Source organism: Pelobates fuscus, chromosome 11 (genome assembly GCF_036172605.1).
Source record: "Pelobates fuscus isolate aPelFus1 chromosome 11, aPelFus1.pri, whole genome shotgun sequence".
In the NCBI taxonomy this organism is placed as follows: Eukaryota; Metazoa; Chordata; class Amphibia; order Anura; family Pelobatidae; genus Pelobates; species Pelobates fuscus.
Genome location: NC_086327.1, coordinates 29,459,174 through 29,477,953, shown reverse-complemented (window position 1 = coordinate 29,477,953; position 18,780 = coordinate 29,459,174). Strand labels below are relative to the sequence as shown.

At 40.7% G+C, this 18,780-nt stretch overlaps 1 protein-coding gene across 1 annotated transcript in view; it reads right to left on the bottom strand.

Moving 5' to 3' along the window:
• LOC134577813 (interferon regulatory factor 3-like) overlaps window positions 1-18,780 on the bottom strand; it is a 70,844-nt gene that overhangs the window by 3,450 nt on the left and 48,614 nt on the right. Inside the window, exons 11-15 of the mRNA XM_063436712.1 lie at window positions 15,492-15,589; window positions 13,273-13,315; window positions 9,186-9,269; window positions 5,765-6,130; window positions 27-145 (exon numbers count right to left, since the gene is read on the bottom strand). Of these exons, the coding sequence (XP_063292782.1) occupies window positions 27-145; window positions 5,765-6,130; window positions 9,186-9,269; window positions 13,273-13,315; window positions 15,492-15,589 (710 nt within the window). The remainder of the gene's footprint in view (window positions 1-26; window positions 146-5,764; window positions 6,131-9,185; window positions 9,270-13,272; window positions 13,316-15,491; window positions 15,590-18,780) is intronic.

The following is an 18,780-nucleotide window of genomic DNA, read 5'->3' as shown; positions in this document are numbered from 1 at the left end:
AGCTCAGTGAAATAAGTTAAACTCACTTTGACCATAATAAAATTCTCCTTCCACGGCCTGTCATGTGGCCACTCTTGTCCCAGGCAAATCCAGATTGTGTATTGGGGAGATTCCCTCCTCGTTCCTTCTGTGAACTGAATCAATTCTGACAGAGACAAAACATGAGGTTAGCATGATGTCACATACACAGAATCCAACAGCACATTGTACCTATTGTACCTGGTAAATACCAACACATTCCGTGAGTCCCGGGAACATCTCCAACAAAATATTTTCTGACACACGGTGTTTGAACAATGCACATGGACTTGCAATAACAATACATTTATATCTAGACATTTTAAGAAACGCCAGTTTGATGGTTATGGGAGTGGGCCTTATTGATCGGGGTGTAATAAAGTAGATAGAATTTGGAGACTGTTGTCTCTTGAAACAAAGTACCAATTAGAAACGTTGGTGCCAAAAGGACTAAACAAAGAATTGGGTACCGTATATACTCGAGTATAAGCCGACCCGAATATAAGCCGAGGCCCCTAATTTTATCCCAAAAAACTGGGAAAACTTATTGACTCGAGTATAAGACTAGGGTGGGAAATGCAGCAGCTACTGGTAAATTTCTAAATAAAATTAGATCCTAAAAAAAATATATTAATTGAATATTTATTTACAGTGTGTGTATAATGAATGCAGTGTGTGCGTATGTGTGTGTGTATGAGTGCAGCGTGTGTGTATGAGTGCAGTGTGTGTATGAGTGCAGTGTGTGTGTGCATGAATGCAGTGTGTGTGTATGAATGCAGTGTGTGAATGCAGTGTGTGCAGGGCCGGTGCAAGGATATTTGCCGCCGTAGGCAAAAAAAAATTTGCCGCACCCTCCCCCCCCCATATGTCCTGACTTCCCCTCCTCCTCCCTCAGTGGTCCTTACCTCCCCACCCCCGTGTTCCTTCACCCCCCCCCAGTGGTCCTGACTCACCCCTCCCCTAGTGGTCCTTACCCTCCCCTCCCCTAGTGGTCCTTACTTCCCCCTCCCCTCCCATAGTGGTCCTTATCCCACCCCCTCCCTCTCATAGTGGTCCTTATCCCCCTTCTCCCTCCCATAGTGTTCCTTATCCCCCCCCATCCCTCCCATAGTGGTCCATATACCCCCCACCCCTCCCTCCCATAGTGGTCCTTATACCCCCCCTCCCTCCCATAGTGGTCCTTATCCCCCCCTCCCTCCAATAGTGGTCCTTATCCCCCCCTCCCTCCCATAGTGGTCCTTATCCCCCCCTCCCTCCCATAGTGGTCCTTATACCCCCCCTCCCTCCCATAGTGGTCCTTATCCCCCCCCTCCCTCCCTCCCATAGTGGTCCTTATCCCCCCCCTCCCTCCCATAGTGGTCCTTATACCCCCCTCCCTCCCATAGCGGTCCTTATACCCCCCTCCCTCCCATAGTGGTCCTAAACCCACCCTCCCATAGTGGTCCTTTCCCCCCCCCCCCCCCTTTTTTTTTGTTATTATTAATTTTTTTTTTTATTCTTATTATTTTTTTATTTTATTTATATATTTTTTTTTCGTCCCTCCTCCCTGCTTGATATATGGCAGGGAGGGGGGCTCTCCTTCCCTGGTGGTCCAGTGGCAGTTCAGTGGGGGGGAGAGGGGGGCTGGCAGAGCTGTAACTTACCTTTCCTGCAGCTCCTGTCAGCTCTCTCCTCCTCTGCGCCGTCCGTTCTGCTCTTCTGTCAGCTTACACTGTAAGTCTGACCGAGGTGCTGACCGGACCGTGCAGAGGAGGAGAGAGCTGACAGGAGCTGCAGGACAGGTAAGTTACAGCTCTGCCACCCCCCCTCTCCCCCCAGTCTGTATTATGGCAATGCAAATTGCCATAATACAGACCTTGACTCGAGTATAAGCCGAGTTGGGGTTTTTCAGCCCAAAAAATGGGCTGAAAAACTCGGCTTATACTCGAGTATATACGGTATTTGGGTATTGTAGATGTGTAGATATATCTAGGAGGCTATGGTCTGTCTGTTTATGTGAATTTGTAGTAGGTGTATTTCAGTTTTTTTCGACAAGGCAAATACTATACAAGTAATATCGGTTTCATGAATTAAAGAATAATTTTATGATTATTATTGATTTTGTATTTGTTGGAACTGTATATTATTTTACTACTGTGTAAACTGAGGCCATGCCGGTTTCATATTATACTTGGATTAATGATTATTTTTTTAAAGGACCACTATAGGCACCCAGACCACTACAGCTTAATGAAGTGGTCTGGGTGCCTGGTCCATCTAGGGTTAACCCTGCCTGCTGTAAATATAGCAGTTTCAGAGAAACGGCTATGTTTACCTATGGGTTAATCCAGCCTCTAGTGGCTGTCTCATTGACAGCCGCTAGAGGGCTTCCGCGCTTCTCACTGTGAAAATCACAGTGAGGAGACGCCAGCGTCCATAGGAAAGCATTGATAATGCTTTCCTATGGACTGCCTGAATGCACGCGCGTCTCTTGCCGCGCATGCGCATTCAGCCGAAGAGGCGGAGAGGAGAGCTCCCCGCCCGGCGCTGGAGAAAGAGGTAAGTTTAACCCCTTCCTCTCCATCCAGCCCGGCAGGAGGGGGACCCTGAGGGGGGGCACCCTCAGGGCACTATAGTGCCAGGAAAACGAGTATGTTTTCCTGGCACTATAGTGGTCCTTTAAACTTTTTATTCTTAGTATTTTAAGATATTGTAATTTGGGGCCGATGCCTTTAAGAGTTTTTTTAAATATAATTTATTTGAAGGATGGCCCTTTAACTTAAGAGTGGGAGGGTTCTTTTAAGAGTGATTGTTTTTCTATTACTCTCCCTCCCTCCCCTCCCCCACCATCCCAGAGTGTGCACGTGAGACAGCAAAATGGTCCAATCACAGGCTTCTCTATGAAAAAACAGTGATTGGGCTGCGCAACGGCAGGTGTGACATCAGGAGTGAACATGGAAAGCATGCCTTGCGCTGGTTTAAAAAAAAAACAAAAAAAAACGTGCAGTTCAATTACATGCCATAATATCCTCATATCCTGTCTCTAGAAATGTTTATGTCTGCTGTTGTGGCATAGAAAGCATGATTGTCAATCTTTTGCACAACCAAAAATAAAGAGTTAAAAAATAAATAAAAAAAAGATAGCAAAGGCAAATTTTCACTTAAAAAAATAAATAAATACAAAAAATACTCGACAAGCCTGGATACCAGGCAATTGGATCTCCATTTGTCAAGTAACTATTGGACCTCTAGGTCAGTTTTTCCATCTCAGCCGAAAACTACTGATAAGTGGAAAAACACAGAAATTATTCATTTGCTATATAGTAGACATGTGCTCGTGGAAAAATGTGTTTTGTTTTCGTTTCAATTCAAAAATTCCAAATTCATATTCAGAATTCAGAAATGGTCAATTGGGAGCAAATCTATATTTGCTGGATAACTTCAGAAGCATCCAAAATTTTGACATCCATGATATCATATGTGGCACTGCTCAGCAGATAGTTCCCAAATTAGGCAACCTTATGAGGGACTGCCTATTTAAGGATACCAAAGTAGGATGCGGTTTAGCAAACGGTATCCTAATTTAGTATCCTAAATAGGGCAATCCCACATAAAGATACCAAATTATAGAGCAATCTACTAAATAGTGCCCTAATTTGGTATCATTAAATAGGCAGTCCCACATAAGGGTACCAAGATAAGAATCGTGCTATGTGGTATCTTAAATAGGGCAATCCCACATAAAGATACCAAATTATGGAGCATTCTACTAAATAGTGCCCTAATTTGGTATCATTAAATAGGCAGTCCCACATCAGGGTACCAAGATAAGAATTGTGCTATGTGGTATCTTAAATAGGGCAATCCCACATAAAGATACCAAATTATGGAGCAATCTACTAAATAGTGCCCTAATTTGGTATCATTAAATAGGCAGTCCCACATAAGGGTACCAAGATAAGAATCGTGCTATGTGGTATCTTAAATAGGGCAATCCCACATAAAGATACCAAAATATGGAGCAATCTACTAAATAGTGCCCTAATTTGGTATCATTAAATAGGCAGTCCCACATAAGGGTACCAAGATAAGAATCGTGCTATGTGGTATCTTAAATAGGGCAATCCCACATAAAGATACCAAATTATGGAGCAATCTACTAAATAGTGCCCTAATTTGGTATCATTAAATAGGCAGTCCCACATCAGGGTACCAAGATAAGAATTGTGCTATGTGGTATCTTAAATAGGGCAATCCCACATAAAGATACCAAATTATGGAGCAATCTACTAAATAGTGCCCTAATTTGGTATCATTAAATAGGCAGTCCCACATAAGGGTACCAAGATAAGAATCGTGCTATGTGGTATCTTAAATAGGGCAATCCCACATAAAGATACCAAAATATGGAGCAATCTACTAAATAGTGCCCTAATTTGGAATCATTAAATAGGCAGTCCCACATAAGGGTACCAAGATAAGAATTGTGCTATGTGGTATCTTAAATAGGGCAATCCCACATAAAGATACCAAATTATGGAGCAATCTACTAAATAGTGCCCTAATTTGGTATCATTAAATAGGCAGTCCCACATAAGGGTACCACGATAAGAATCGTGCTATGTGGTATCTTAAATAGGGCAATCCCACATAAAGATACCAAATTATGGAGCAATCTACTAAATAGTGCCCTAATTTGGTATCATTAAATAGGCAGTCCCACATAAGGGTACCGAGATAAGAATCGTGCTATGTTGTATCTTAAATAGGGCAATCCCACATAAAGATACCAAAATATGGAGCAATCTACTAAATAGTGCCCTAATTTGGTATCATTAAATAGGCAGTCCCACATAAGGGTACCAAGATAAGTATTGTGCTATGTGGTATCTTTAATAGGGCAATCCCACATAAAGATACCAAACTATGGAGCAATCTACCAAATAGTGCCCTAATTTGGTATAATTAAATAGGCAGTTCCACATAAGGGTACCAAGATAAGTACGGTATCTTGCTATGTGGTATCTTAAATAGGACAATCCCACATAAGGGAGCCATATACTATACCGCAAAAAGAGCAAATGAAGAAAAACCCTTAGAGAAGTGTCAACTTGCTTAATAGAGAAGTCCCTGAATTGCTATAACGAATAGATCGTAAAAAGATTTTTTATCTGAATTCTGCGGAAGCCAAAACGAACCGAAAACAAATGAATTCGGAAAGATTCTAAATTTGATTTGGAAGAAAACAAATACACATCTCTATTATATAGGTCTCTGGGATTTCATTGTTAACGCACAACAAAATCTGTTGAGGATTCTGCGGGATGATCCATAGAAATTTATTTTGTAGGGGGTGGGTTGAGACATTCTCAAATTTCGGGTGGCCCAGGAACATTCTAATAATTTGTAGCAACATTTTCGATAAAAAAAAAAAAAAATCTAAATATTCTTTTAAACCTTCACACCATACCACCAATCCAATATTCTCTACACATAAAACAGACATATCTGTTTAGTTTTTTTTCTTTTTGAGACAAAAGTAACAAAAAGCATCATTTTAAAATTATTTATTTTATTTTTTTACCTCTTCGCGTCTCGGAAATTTCTCTAACAAGAACTTTTGTAGCATTATTTAACGTTAAAAAAAGACGAAATATCATTTTATTTTTACCTGACTAGGATGAAATATGTAATTTAGCTATACATACGCATATACTTACATACATACATATACACACTCATACTCTACAAATGAAAACCTGTATACCTCTTATAAACTGCTGCATAGTGTAGAAGACCGTGTAACCAGATTTGCTGATTTCATTTGGACGACTTGTGTTTGGGAATTCGGTCAAGCTCCAGTAGCTTTTACACTTGCCTTTCCTCTTTCCACAAATTGACTCATCTCTCTTCTCAACCAATGTACCATCTTCCAGGTTCTCCAGCAGTTCGGTTATGGAACTTGCCACTCCAGAGTCAGCAACATTATAAGGTATTGGTAAAATCACATCTTCTAGATAGTTTTCTGGATTTGTTTGTTGTCTTGAAGTGATACAGAATCCATGGGTATTCTTTACCAAGGTATTTTTAACTAGGGTTCCTCGATAATAAATGTTAACATCATATTGGGTTTCTGTAACATACAGGGAACATCGAAATATTGTAAATTCAAATATTAACCCCTTAAGATCAATTGTCCAATTCCTGACCAAAACAATGCCCAACATTTGAGCTATATGTCTGTTCAACCATAACCTACCTCTTTCATATTAAGTGCACCCACACTAATATATAATTTTGTTCAGGAGAATAGGGCTTTTTATTTCACATCGAATATCTATATATGGAACAACATTTCCCTTATTTTTTTTTATTTTATTCATATTAAATTAAGAAAAGTTATTTTGCAAGTTCTGAATGGCATTTTAACTGTGGATGTCATAAACTGTTAGCTTTTACAGCAATAAAACACATGTGATGTTAAGAAGAAAGAAAGAAAGAATCCCTAGAACAGGGATAGATTCAGTGTGTCCAGTTTATATCTCGAGAGGGGATAACCCTTATATTATTTAGCAAAGAAAAAGAAAGTGTAGACTTAAGACAGAACGTCTCAGAGAACACTAATGAGATATGAAACTGAGTTGTCTGTCACTTTACAATAAAAAATATTTAATCGGTATACAAAACCATGAACAGTATAGAACGAACAAAATAAGAAAAATTGATAAATAATAAACCCACTCAAAAAACAGGGGGGAGGATAAATAAGTAGCTCAGGGAGCAAGGGAAAGGCTTAGGTTGACGGTATGTATAATGCCTAAATAGGTGCACACCAAGCAGTGCAATATTCCCTTAAAATGTTCAGCCACTTATTATTGAACTATCCCCTTAAATGACCTGGGAACCATGGGGGCAATGCATCTATGAGCGATCTTTACTGATTGACATCATCACTTTTGGGCATCTATGAACAATTGGGGATCGGGTTGACACAGCAGTCAGTGCCCATGGCAACGCAATACACTTGCGGTCATGATCGGCACTTGGCTCCGCCTCTATACCCTCCCCTTTTTTCAATTGGTGCACTCACACAAGATTGATTGATTATCCTCCAATCAAAAACGACTACGTCATTGGGATAAACGCCGCCTCTACTTACCGTTTATTGGCTAATACCTGGCCGCAGAACATATTTAACACAAGTCCGTGGACAGTTCCACGTTGATAGCCTTTGAGAAAGGCGCTCTTTATAGCGCCGAAACGCGTTAGGCAGATTATGACTTTTTAATTCCACAGCACTGTATTCACTTCACATGGTTTGGGGTGTGTTTTTGAGGGAGGAGGACTGGTAGCCTGATCGGAGCGTTATGTAGGGAATTGAAAGCTTTCTTTTGTTTAAACGGCATTTTTCACTAAGGATGTATCCTATTACTAGTAGACAGCATTTAGCTACTATGTAACATTGAGCTTACTATATCCTTCAGTGTAGCCATTTCAACTGTGACGAGTATGCCTCTTTACCTTTAGCTAATACCTCCCCACTGAGGACTTATTCGATCTCAGTACACTGTGGGGGTTCCTTATGCTATATAGGTTCTAGGAGCGACCTTTTATATAGCCACTGCTTGGTGTGCACCTATTTAGGCATTATACATACCGTCAATCTAAGCCTTTCCCTTGCTCCCTGAGCTACTTATTTATCCTCCCCCCTGTTTTTTGAGTGGGTTTATTATTTATCCATTTTTCTTATTTTGTTCGTTCTATACTGTTCATGGTTTTGTATACCGATTAAATATTTTTTATTTTTTATTGTAAAGTGACAGACAACTCAGTTTCATATCTCATTAGTGTTCTCTGAGACGTTCTGTCTTAAGTCTACACTTTCTTTTTCTTCACATGTGATGTTAGATAAGTATAATGATGCCCTCCATGTACATGTTTTATAATGTTTTGGAAAATTACAGGGTTACCTTTTTATTGTTGGTCTAGATTAATTTGTTTACACATTGAAATTTGTGCGTTTGGTTTGCTGCACCTATGTTGCCTTTGAGACTGTATGGCAGCCCAGGAATGAAAATTACCCACATCATGGAATACCATTTGCAAAAGTAAACAACCTAGGGTATTCAAAATGGGGTATGTACAGTCTTTTTTTAAATTGCCATATTGTGGCGTGTTAATATTTGTTTTTTTTTGTTTGAATTTTTCACAAAAAAACTGCACTTTCAACGATATCATACATTTTACTGCTCTAAAACACTCATATGATGTCTCACGAGTAAGACAGATTCCACTGTGCCATGTACACGGTTTATGGGTTTTGGAAAGTTACAGGGTAAAATATATGGCTTGCAAATTAAATTCTCTGGACTTTCAGCCTGGGTTGTCAGTCAGGTTCCCCAATATATAATTAATAAAATATATAAATACACCTAGAATGGAAATACAATAATAAACTACAATTTCTTTTACAAAATTATATAGATGGAGAGCGAGTATTTGGGCTGGAAGAAGGGTCCAATCTTTCCCTAAGGTCGGGAAGAGGATAAGGTACTTACACGAGCTGTATAATAACTGGGGTTGAAGATGGTAAGATATTTGGAGAAAAATAGAAAAGGGAGGTAAAATGGGTATGGTTTAGATATGGGGATAGATAGGAGAGGACACAAAGAAGAAAACACAATAAGATCAACAAGCACAAAGAAGACCCGATATATGGGAAAGAATCGGAAAAAAAAATAGATGGGAGAGGAAAGAAGACTGAAGAACAGTTGAAGAATGAAGAATGAAGAACAGTTGCAAATTATATGTTAAAATGGTAAATGAAAAATGAGATTTTGTCATACAAGCATTTCTTCATTTCCTGGAAACAGCAAGCAAATTGAAGCTGAATCAAAACATATCTCCTGCACACCCATCTAGATTACCAACAACCTCCCCACTTGTGTCATAAGATGTTGAGATACATTAGGTGGGCAGAGAAATTATAGTTGAGAATTAAAACTTAATGGATGTATCATATTTAGCTACTAAAGAGTTCACCATCTTTCCCAGGTTCAATTTAAAAAAAAAAAAATTATTTGTGAAAAAATCCCAGTATAGGTAATCAGTTCAGTGTTAATCATGCATCCCTAGACATTGTAAATTCATAATAAACTGGTTAACAGGTAGGAATAGAGATTTCTCACCCAATGCGTTGTTGGTTAACATTCCGTATAGTATTGGATCCACATTTTCAGGTTCTTGTGCTGGAATGTCTGGAACAAATGGCTCTAGGAAATATCACACATACTGAAAAGTTTATAACTATTCAGAGGAACCATCTTCAACACCTATACAGTGCAAAGGTAAATTATAGTTGTCCTAGATTACTAAATCCATAAGACAAAGTAGGGACTCTTTGCCTTATGGAGTATTCCTCCGCTTGACCAGCTCTGACCAGCGGAGGAGCAAAGTGTGCTTAATTTCCGCTGGTCAGAGCAACCTACCGTCCTCCCCCCCGGCCCCCACCCCTGAGCGGTGGGTGGGAGCCCTAAATAAAGATAGGGGGGACCTACTGTCTTCCCCAACTGGCCCCCACCCCTGAGCGGTGGGTGGGGGCCCTAAATAAAGATGGGGAGGACCTACTGTCCTCCCCTCCCTGGCCCCCACCCCTGAGCGGTGGGTGGAGGCCCTAGATAAGAATGGTGGGGGGGACCTACCGTCCTCCCTCCCGGCCCCCACCCCTGAGTGGTGGGTGGGGGCCCTTAAAAAAAATAAGGGGGGGGGACCTACTGTCCCCTCCGGCCCCCACCCCTGAGCGCCCGGTGGGGGCCCTAAATGAAATTCCCCCCCCCCCCATCAAGGTGACTAGGGGTCCCAAGCCCCTAGTCACCCTCCTCCCAAATCAAACTATCCCCTACCTACCCCCCTCACCCTAAAAATAGTGAGGGGGGAATAAAATAACTAACCTGTAAAGAAAAATTAAACTTACCATTTGACGTCTACTTTTTTCTAAAATCTTCATTTTTCAGCCCCAAAAAAGGCCAAATAAAAAGCCATCATACCCGTCGAACTTAAAATAAAATAAAAAAAACTAGCGCAAAAAAAAAAATCCGCCCTGCGGAGCTCAGTATGCGGCGTGCCCTCGAAGGGTGAAGATGGATTATGTTTTTTTTGCATTGGATTTTTTATTTTTCTTCTGGATTTCTTTTTTCCGCTCGTTTTTTTTATTTTATTTTAAGTTCGACGGGTATGATGGCTTTTTATTTGGCCTTTTTGGGGGCTGAAAAATTAAGATTTTAGAAAAAAGAAGATGTCAAATGGTATGTTACATTTTTCTTTACAGGTTAGTTTTTTTTATTCCCCCCTCACGATTTTTAGGGTGAGGGGGGTAGGTAGGGGATAGTTTGTTTTGGGTGGGGGGTGACTAGGGGCTTGGGACCCCTAGTCACCTTGATTGGGGGGGGGTCATTTAGGGCCCCCACCCGCCGCTCAGGGGTGGGGGCTGGGGGGTTCAGTAGGTCCCCCCCTTATTGTTTTTTTAGGGCCCCCACCCACCGCTCAGGGGTGGGGGCCGGGGGGAGGATGGTAGGCCCCCCCCACCATTCTTATCTAGGGCCCCCACCCACCGCTCAGGTGTGGGGGCCGGGGGGAGGACAGTAGGTCCCCCCCCTATCTTTATTTAGGACCCCCACCCACCGCTCAGGGGTGGGAGCCGGGGGGGGAAGACAGTAGGTCCCCCCCCTTATTGTATTTTTAGGGCCCCCACCCACCGCCAAGGGGTGGGGGCTGGGGGGAAGATGGTAGGTCCCCCCCACCATTCTTATCTAGGGCCACCGCTCAGGGGTGGGGGCCGGGGGGGAGGACAGTAGGTCCCCCCCTATCTTTATTTAGAGCCCCCACCCACCGCTCAGGGGTGGGGGCCAGCGGGGGAGGACAGTAGGTCCCCCCCTATTGTTTTTTTAGGGCCCCCACCCACCGCTCAGGGGTGGGGGCCGGGGGGAGGACGGTAGGGCCCCCCCCTCATTATGTCCTGCTCACTGTTTAGTAGACATGCCCCTACTCGCGGTATAGCGAGTAGGGGCATTCGGGAGATTTTAATCTCCCTTGTGCTATTATGGGGGTCATATTGACCCCCATAGAGTGTGGGAGGACATAGGGGGCTTATGAAGTGGCGGGGAGCACTGCTCCCTGCCGCTTCTATCTTTACATATAACCAGGAGGGAGCTGCGTGCCGGTAGCTCCCTTCTTGTAACAAACTGAAGAACAAACGAACACTGATATTCAGTGTTAGTTTGTTCGTCTGATTTTTCTATTCATTCATTCGTCTGTCTGATGAATGAATGAATGGATCGAATTCCCGTTCGCATGTCCAGGTGTTTTACTGGGCATGTGCAGGAATCTCACAGCGCTATCTAGTGTGGGCAGATGATGTGTCCCACAGGGACTTCACCTACCCACACAAAGATGGCGGCGCCCTGAATAAAGATCGGGGCAGAAAATAAAGATTAATAAATAGGTAATCTGGGGGGCTTAGGGGCATTTGGGGGTGACTCAGGGGTCAATTGGATTTAGTGGAGGCGGGAGGGGGGTTAAAAAAAAACGGAATTCAGCATAACAGTGCCGCTTTAACTCAATGTTTTTTTTTGATCCAGTTGCCTGAACATGGGGCAAACAAGAACTTGGCAATGTTTTGGAAGTTTTAATTGCAAGAATTCTAGAGAATAGAAAGTATTAATGTAGCAATATTAGCACTGACGAGAATATCCAAACATATGAGACAATTGCTTTTCAATAAATAAATATGCTCGTTTTTTACACGCACATACATTTAAATTTGCATACTATGTGGAAGGTGGAAAAAGTAGCCTTGCAGTCATTTTATATTGAACAATTTACCACGTTGGACAAAACTGGTAATGATGTACTGAGTCCAGCTTCTGTTCTGGATCAACTTCTTTTTAATCTATTAATAATCTTGCATTAAGCATCGGAAGTCGTGTGTCAGTGTTTGTAGATGGTCCAAACCTGGGCAAGGTAGTCTGGTAGGATGCCACCAAAGTAGTAGATGGGATTTAATGTTTATAAATAGAAATGTATGTTAAGACCACACTTTAAATTAATAGTACACTTCTGGGCACCTGTGGTAAACACGAATATCATGGTAATGGAAAAGTGGTGTCTCTAGTAAACTGTTCATTAGCAGGAGTGTACAAAGGAAAATAGGACATCTATTGAGGTTATAGTAGAACAAGTGTTCTTTATAAGAGCACTAAATACGTGTTTTTTTTTGTTTTGAGGGTATCATATTTTGCTATTTGCCACAGATTCTGCAATTCCAATGTTCATTTACCATAATTCCCTGTTTAGAGAATAAACCATATCACCTTAGTAGAACTTTAGATTACTCAAGATATATCTTTTGGTTATGGATGCCACTACCATTGACATTCTTGCCAACACTTTAATTTGCAAATGCGTACACTGATATTTGTGTTTTGGATTCAGGTATCCAGATGGGACACAAAGGAGTGAACATGATCTTTTCCAGCTACGTTTCATAATTTGTTTTCTGTTTTGGAAATTGGTCTTCAGTTACCCCCTATGTATTTATTACGACTAATAAAATATATAAAGTGAGTAAATTTATATATTTTATTATTTATTATCTTTCGATTAAGAAAATATTTGAGATTATACACATTATACATCATTTTATATAAATTCCCCGTATATATTTTAGATTCAAACGAAAAGGTCTATTTTCCACCAGTACTAACGTCTTTTAGTAATATGTCTGACAGGCTTTAATACATAGATTGTCTACCGTCAAAACTATGTTTTAGAAGAATACTTAGTTCCCTTTTGTTTCAAAATATATTATTTGTAAGGTGCTGGTATTTACTAACATCCCAAAATACGTTTGCAAAAACAATATGGAAATTTTAACCATAATTCTGGTTTAGTTGAATTGTTTTATATTTTGATTTGTAATGTTTTTTCTGTCAATTTATGGGTATTTTAGCTAAATTCAGAAACAAATACCTCTGTTTTTATTCTATTTCTAGCTAAATTTAGGTGTTTTTTTTACCTAATGAAAATACTATTATTATAATAAATACTATATTTTTGATCAGCCTTATTTCATTGTATATTTTTTTTTAGTAGCATTACTATACTGTATATTTTTTCTGGCAGTACATTTTATTTATTATTCTTTAAAAATTGTTTGCTGCCTTGTTAACACCAAGCCCTCTCTTATATTAGCTTGCTTAAATAATAAAATATGTTTACCTCCTTGTGAAAGTTCTAGTGGATTGCCAGGAGGATGTTGAACCTAAAACAGAGATTTAACAAAACAAATATAAATTTTAAAACGGAACAAATGGACAGAGTTTCTGTAGAAAAAGGATAATGAGAAAAAATGGATGTGGAGGCACGTTTTGGAGTAATATGGAATATTATCTTTTGTTTTATAGAAGTTGCAGATATTGCAAGCCATCATCCCCAGTATAAGATCGACATCATGCAATCTAGGTCCATGTATGGTCAGGGCCAGATTAACAGCCCAGTGGGCCTGGTGCTGACAATTATGATGGGCCTAATTACAGAGTCATATCGACCAAAAACACTTAAACACCCATGCATCATGTATCTGATGGAGATGGTGCTGTAGGGAAAGAAAACAAAGCATTACCTTAACTAATTTCACTGTCAGCCAGTCTACACAAGTTTTGTTCCCATACATCCCTGTTAAGTTTTCATACTTAAGTAAGAGTATGTGAAGAGTAGTTAGGGTTGTCACAATGTCTCAATGCCCCATGTCTCCCAGTGTCCTCTTGTGTCACTTGGGGCACTGGGAGACATGGGGACACTGAGACACGTGGGACTTGAGGACACTGGGAGACATGGGGACACTGAGACACCAGCGACACTGGGAGACTAGGGGACACTGGCTGGAACATATGGGGACACTGGGAGACTAGAGGACCCTGGGAAAATAGGGGACACTTGAAGATATGGGGACACTGAGACACCAGGGACACAGACACTAGGGACACTGGCTGGGAGACATGGGGACATTGAGCCACTTGGGGCATTGAGAGACATGGGGACATTGGGACACAAACACTAGGGACACTGAGTTTATACTGAGAAAATACCAGCATTTGTATTGCCAGTATAACTGTAATATCGGCACCGGGCAGGCAGCCTCAAATACTGGCTGTGCCAGTAAAATATCAGCTAGGTGGAAACGCTAAGAGTAGTGTGTAAAAAAAAATAATAAAAAAAATTGTATTATTTTTAAATCAATGGGCCTTTTTCATGAGCATGGGCCTGGAACTGCAGCTTCTAATCCGGCCCTGTGTATGGCTACACAAGAAGCAAAATCCAAGCAAACCTTAATGGATCCAGTTCTACTACTGTTCAGAAATTGCTAAATCAAGACAGATTGCTAACACTACTACACAATGCCGTTGCAAAGTCACAAGTTTAAGGAGGGCAACTTCAACTCAGACTACGATCAACATACAACATTCCACTCATATAAAAATGATTGAGAAAAATTGGCAAGATTCCACATATATTGATATCAATACATGTATTGTTAATCACCAGTCAGAGTCCAGGAGAATACATAGCAATCAAATTGACCTAGCCAAGATATGGAATGGTTTTCTTAAACTACAGGGTGGAGGTCATGGATGTTGCTGGGGATCTGCTGAACTGGGCTGGAGACCCGAATTTGCTCATGAAAAGCCCTGGGTGTGATTCTAGCACAGTCTTATTGTTAGATCCACATCTCCTTAAAATCATCTGCAGTTGAAGGTGTTATTTCTCTCTAAATATTACAAATGAATCATACTTCCAATTAAAAAGTTCAAGTAACCCCTTATACTGAATCCTGAATCTCTCCAATATTTAACTACAAATAATGTAGTGATGATTTAACATGCACGAGATAGAGTTTTGAATAGCAAAATAATATAGGAAATATAGAGAGGAAGAGGTCATAAATATTGCCTGGGGTTCTAGCTCCTAGTTTGACTGCTGCAATGCCCCTGGTGGAGGTAAAGATGTAGCATTTATGTGGCTTGAATTCTCAGAAGCCTTTGAATTCTTGGACCATTAGATAATTTTGTAATAACTTTGAGACCAAGCTCTGGACTGCATTACATCAATCAATTCTAAGAGAACAATGAAATTCACCATGGGCAATATTTACCTTATCTCCAATACCATTCAGCTTCTATATAAATCCACCACTATGTATTTCTATCACTTCCAAAGGAAGCAGACTCATCACGGACACAAAAATGCAATCAAATCACAATATTTAAAGAAACTGCACAGATCAAATTGAGAGCTTCATTGAAGTTCCTGAAATTCATACATCGCAAAGTTCACAGCAAGAGCCCATTTTATGGAGGAGAGTCATTTGTGACGGTCTGTGAAAATAACATTTCCTTCCTGAGAAAAAACCACAAAGAGCACATTTCTTAAAAACTTACCACAGTAGTGTTGTGTACATTGCTAGGCAGATTACCAAGGCTGAGTTGCTGAAATTGGGGGTCGACGTCATTCAGATTGATTTGTTCAGCATCGTCTGCTGGAAAATGGAAAATAAAAAAAATACATAAAAACAAAACATTTAAAACAAAGCAAAAACAAAATCATAAATCTGAGATACCATAATGCCTACAGGGTTATTTTCTAAACTCAGAGTTTTGCAAATGAAATTTTAGTGGCATTATATACTGGAAACATTATTTACCGGAAACAAAAACAAACAACATATTGGTTGGATTGAAAAACCTAAAAATAAATAATTTAACAAATAATGAAGTTACAGATAACAAAACAGTGTCACAGACATTCAATATATATTTATGTATTGAATGTCCGTGAAACAGTTTTGTTTTGCAGACATTCGTTCCTTGTTTACTACAGTGTTGCGTTGTTTGGCCAAGACATGCTTGTCTGTCTTGATCTACAGTTGCAAGAAAAAGTATGTGAACCCTTTGGAATGATATGGATTTCTGCACAAATTGGCCATAAAATGTGATCTGATCATCATCTAAGTCACAATAGACAATCACAGTCTGCTTAAACTAATAACACACAAAGAATGAAATGTTGCCATGTTTTTATTCAACACTCCATGTAAACATTCACAGTGCAGGTGGAAAAAGTATGTGAACCCCTAGACTAATGACATCTCCAAGAGCTAATTGGAGTGAGATGTCAGCCAACTGGAGTCCAATCAATAAGATGAGATTGGAGGTGTTGGTTACAGCTGCCCTGCCCTATAAAAAACACACACCAGTTCTGGGTTTGCTTTTCACAAGAAGCATTGCCTGATGTGAATGATGCCTCGCACAAAAGAGCTCTCAGAAGACCTACGACTAAGAATTGTTGACTTGCATAAAGCTGGAAAGGGTTATAAAAGTATCTCCAAAAGCCTTGCTGGTTATCAGTCCACGGTAAGACAAATTGTCTATAAATGGAGAAAGTTTAGCACTGCTGCTACTCTCCCTAGACGTGGCCGTTCTGTAAAGATGACTGCAAGAGCACAGCGCAGACTGCTCAGTGAGGTGAAGAAGAATCCTAGAGTGTCAGCTAGAGACTTACAAAAGTCACTGGCAAATGCTAACATCCCTGTTAGTGAATCTACAATACGTAAAACACTAAACAAGAATGGATTTCATGGGAGGATACCGCAGAGGAAGCCACTGCTGTCCGAACAAAACATTGCTGCACGTTTACAGTTTGCACAAGAGCACCTGGATGTTCCACAGCAGTACTGGCAAAATATTCTGTGGACAGATGAAACCAAAGTTGAGTTGTTTGGAAGAAACACACAACACTATGTGGGGCACAAAAGAGGCACAGCACACCAACATCAAAACCTCATCCCAACTGTGAAGTATGGTGGTGGGGGCATCATGGTTTGGGGCTGCTTTGCTGCGTCAGGCCCTGGATGGATTGCTATCATCAAAGGAAAAATGAATTCCCAAGTTTATCAAGACATTTTGCAGGAGAACTTAAGGCTATCTGTCTACCAGCTGAAGCTCAACAGAAGATGGGTGTTGCAACAGGACAATGACCCAAATCATAGAAGTAAATGAACAACAGAATGGCTAAAACAGAAGAAAATACGCCTTCTGAAGTGACCCAGTCAGAGTCCTGACCTCAACCCGATTGAGATGCTGTGGCATGACCTAAAGAAAGCAATTCACACCAGACATCCCAAGAATACTGCTGAACTGAAACAGTTCTGGAAAGAGGAATGGTCAAGAATTACTCCTGACCGTTGTGCACGTCTGATCTGCAACTACAGGAAACGTTTGGTTGAAGTTATTGCTGCCAAAGGAGGTTCAACCAGTTATTAAATCCAAGGGTTCACATACTTTTTCCACTTGCACTGTGAATGATTACATGGTGTGTTCAATAAAAACATGGCAACATTTAATTATTTGTGTGTTATTAGTTTAAGCAGACTGTGATTGTCTGTTGTTCTGACTTAGATGATGATCAGATCACATTTTATGACCAATTTGTGCAGAAATCCATATCATTCCAAAGGGTTCACATACTTTTTCTTGCAACTGTAGCTGTTGCACAAGAACTAAGCCCTGTCATTCTCAACTACGCTGTCTGTAGCACATTCCATCTGAATTTAAGCAGGCCCAGCTCATATTCTGTGCAAATGTTTCTGAACACAATCCCAGCAACTTGGAGGTAACAGCAGGTTGTGCCTCTAAAATCTCGACGCACTTACTATGTGCTGGATTGTCTATGAGGCACAGTCTTCACCTTGGGTTCTGCCTGGCATACTCGACACAGCTCTTTTGATCTAGTGTGGGGTGCCTCTTTCTGTGCTGCTAGAAATAATACCTCAGTGCTGTTTTTCTGTCCTACTTTTTCCAACCACTGGTAAGATGTCGTAGTAAGATGGCATCCACTATCTGCCAATGATGTTGTTTGCGATAGAACCTCCTCACCTGTATCCTCTTTCTGATGTTGTCACAGGCACTGCCTTATCTTTGGGTGCCATCTTTGTGATGTATGCTTTTTGTTTCATCCAGGACTGTGGTTTTAACACTCATTAGGCCCAAACCTACTTTCTTCTTGCTGGTATACAGTCGCCGAATACTAGATTTCAGGTGGAATCCTCCATTCATCACGAATAGTTTCCAGATCTTGATATCTTCTCTTGGCAAGGTTATTATTCCAGCTGGTTAACTGAAGGTAAAACATATTTTGATGGCATGGATCTTGTTCTTGCCATTGAGCTGGAAATTCAAGACCTGCCTCACTGTCTCAAAGTGCTTGGATGTTGCTGTCCTCCTTGCTCTTCCTCATGGTTCCTATTTGTGGTGTTCACATGTACTTGGAGCTGTTCTCTACACTGCCTATTTGACCTTCCGTTACTTCAGCCCCTTCAATAATGACCATCTTCCATCTTTTTTTTTTATCATCTGCCCACACTTATCCCACCCAGACAACATTCCAATGTCCTTGCTGTATATCCTTGATAGGTGGATCATGATGGTCTGGTTGAGTGGGTTGAGACCTATGTAGAACAATATTGGGAACAGTGCATTACCTTGGTATATGCCACATTTGATGTTTGTGTAATTGTCCTAAAATTGGCTTCTAGAGTTGTTCTCAACTTGCCCATTGGGTTCTTGATTAAGGCTCTTAGTGTCTTGTTGGCTTTTGATAGAGCCATGCATTCCACTGTCCATGTGTGTGGTATTGCTCATGTATTGGTTCAAATGCCCATCGATCGTGGAG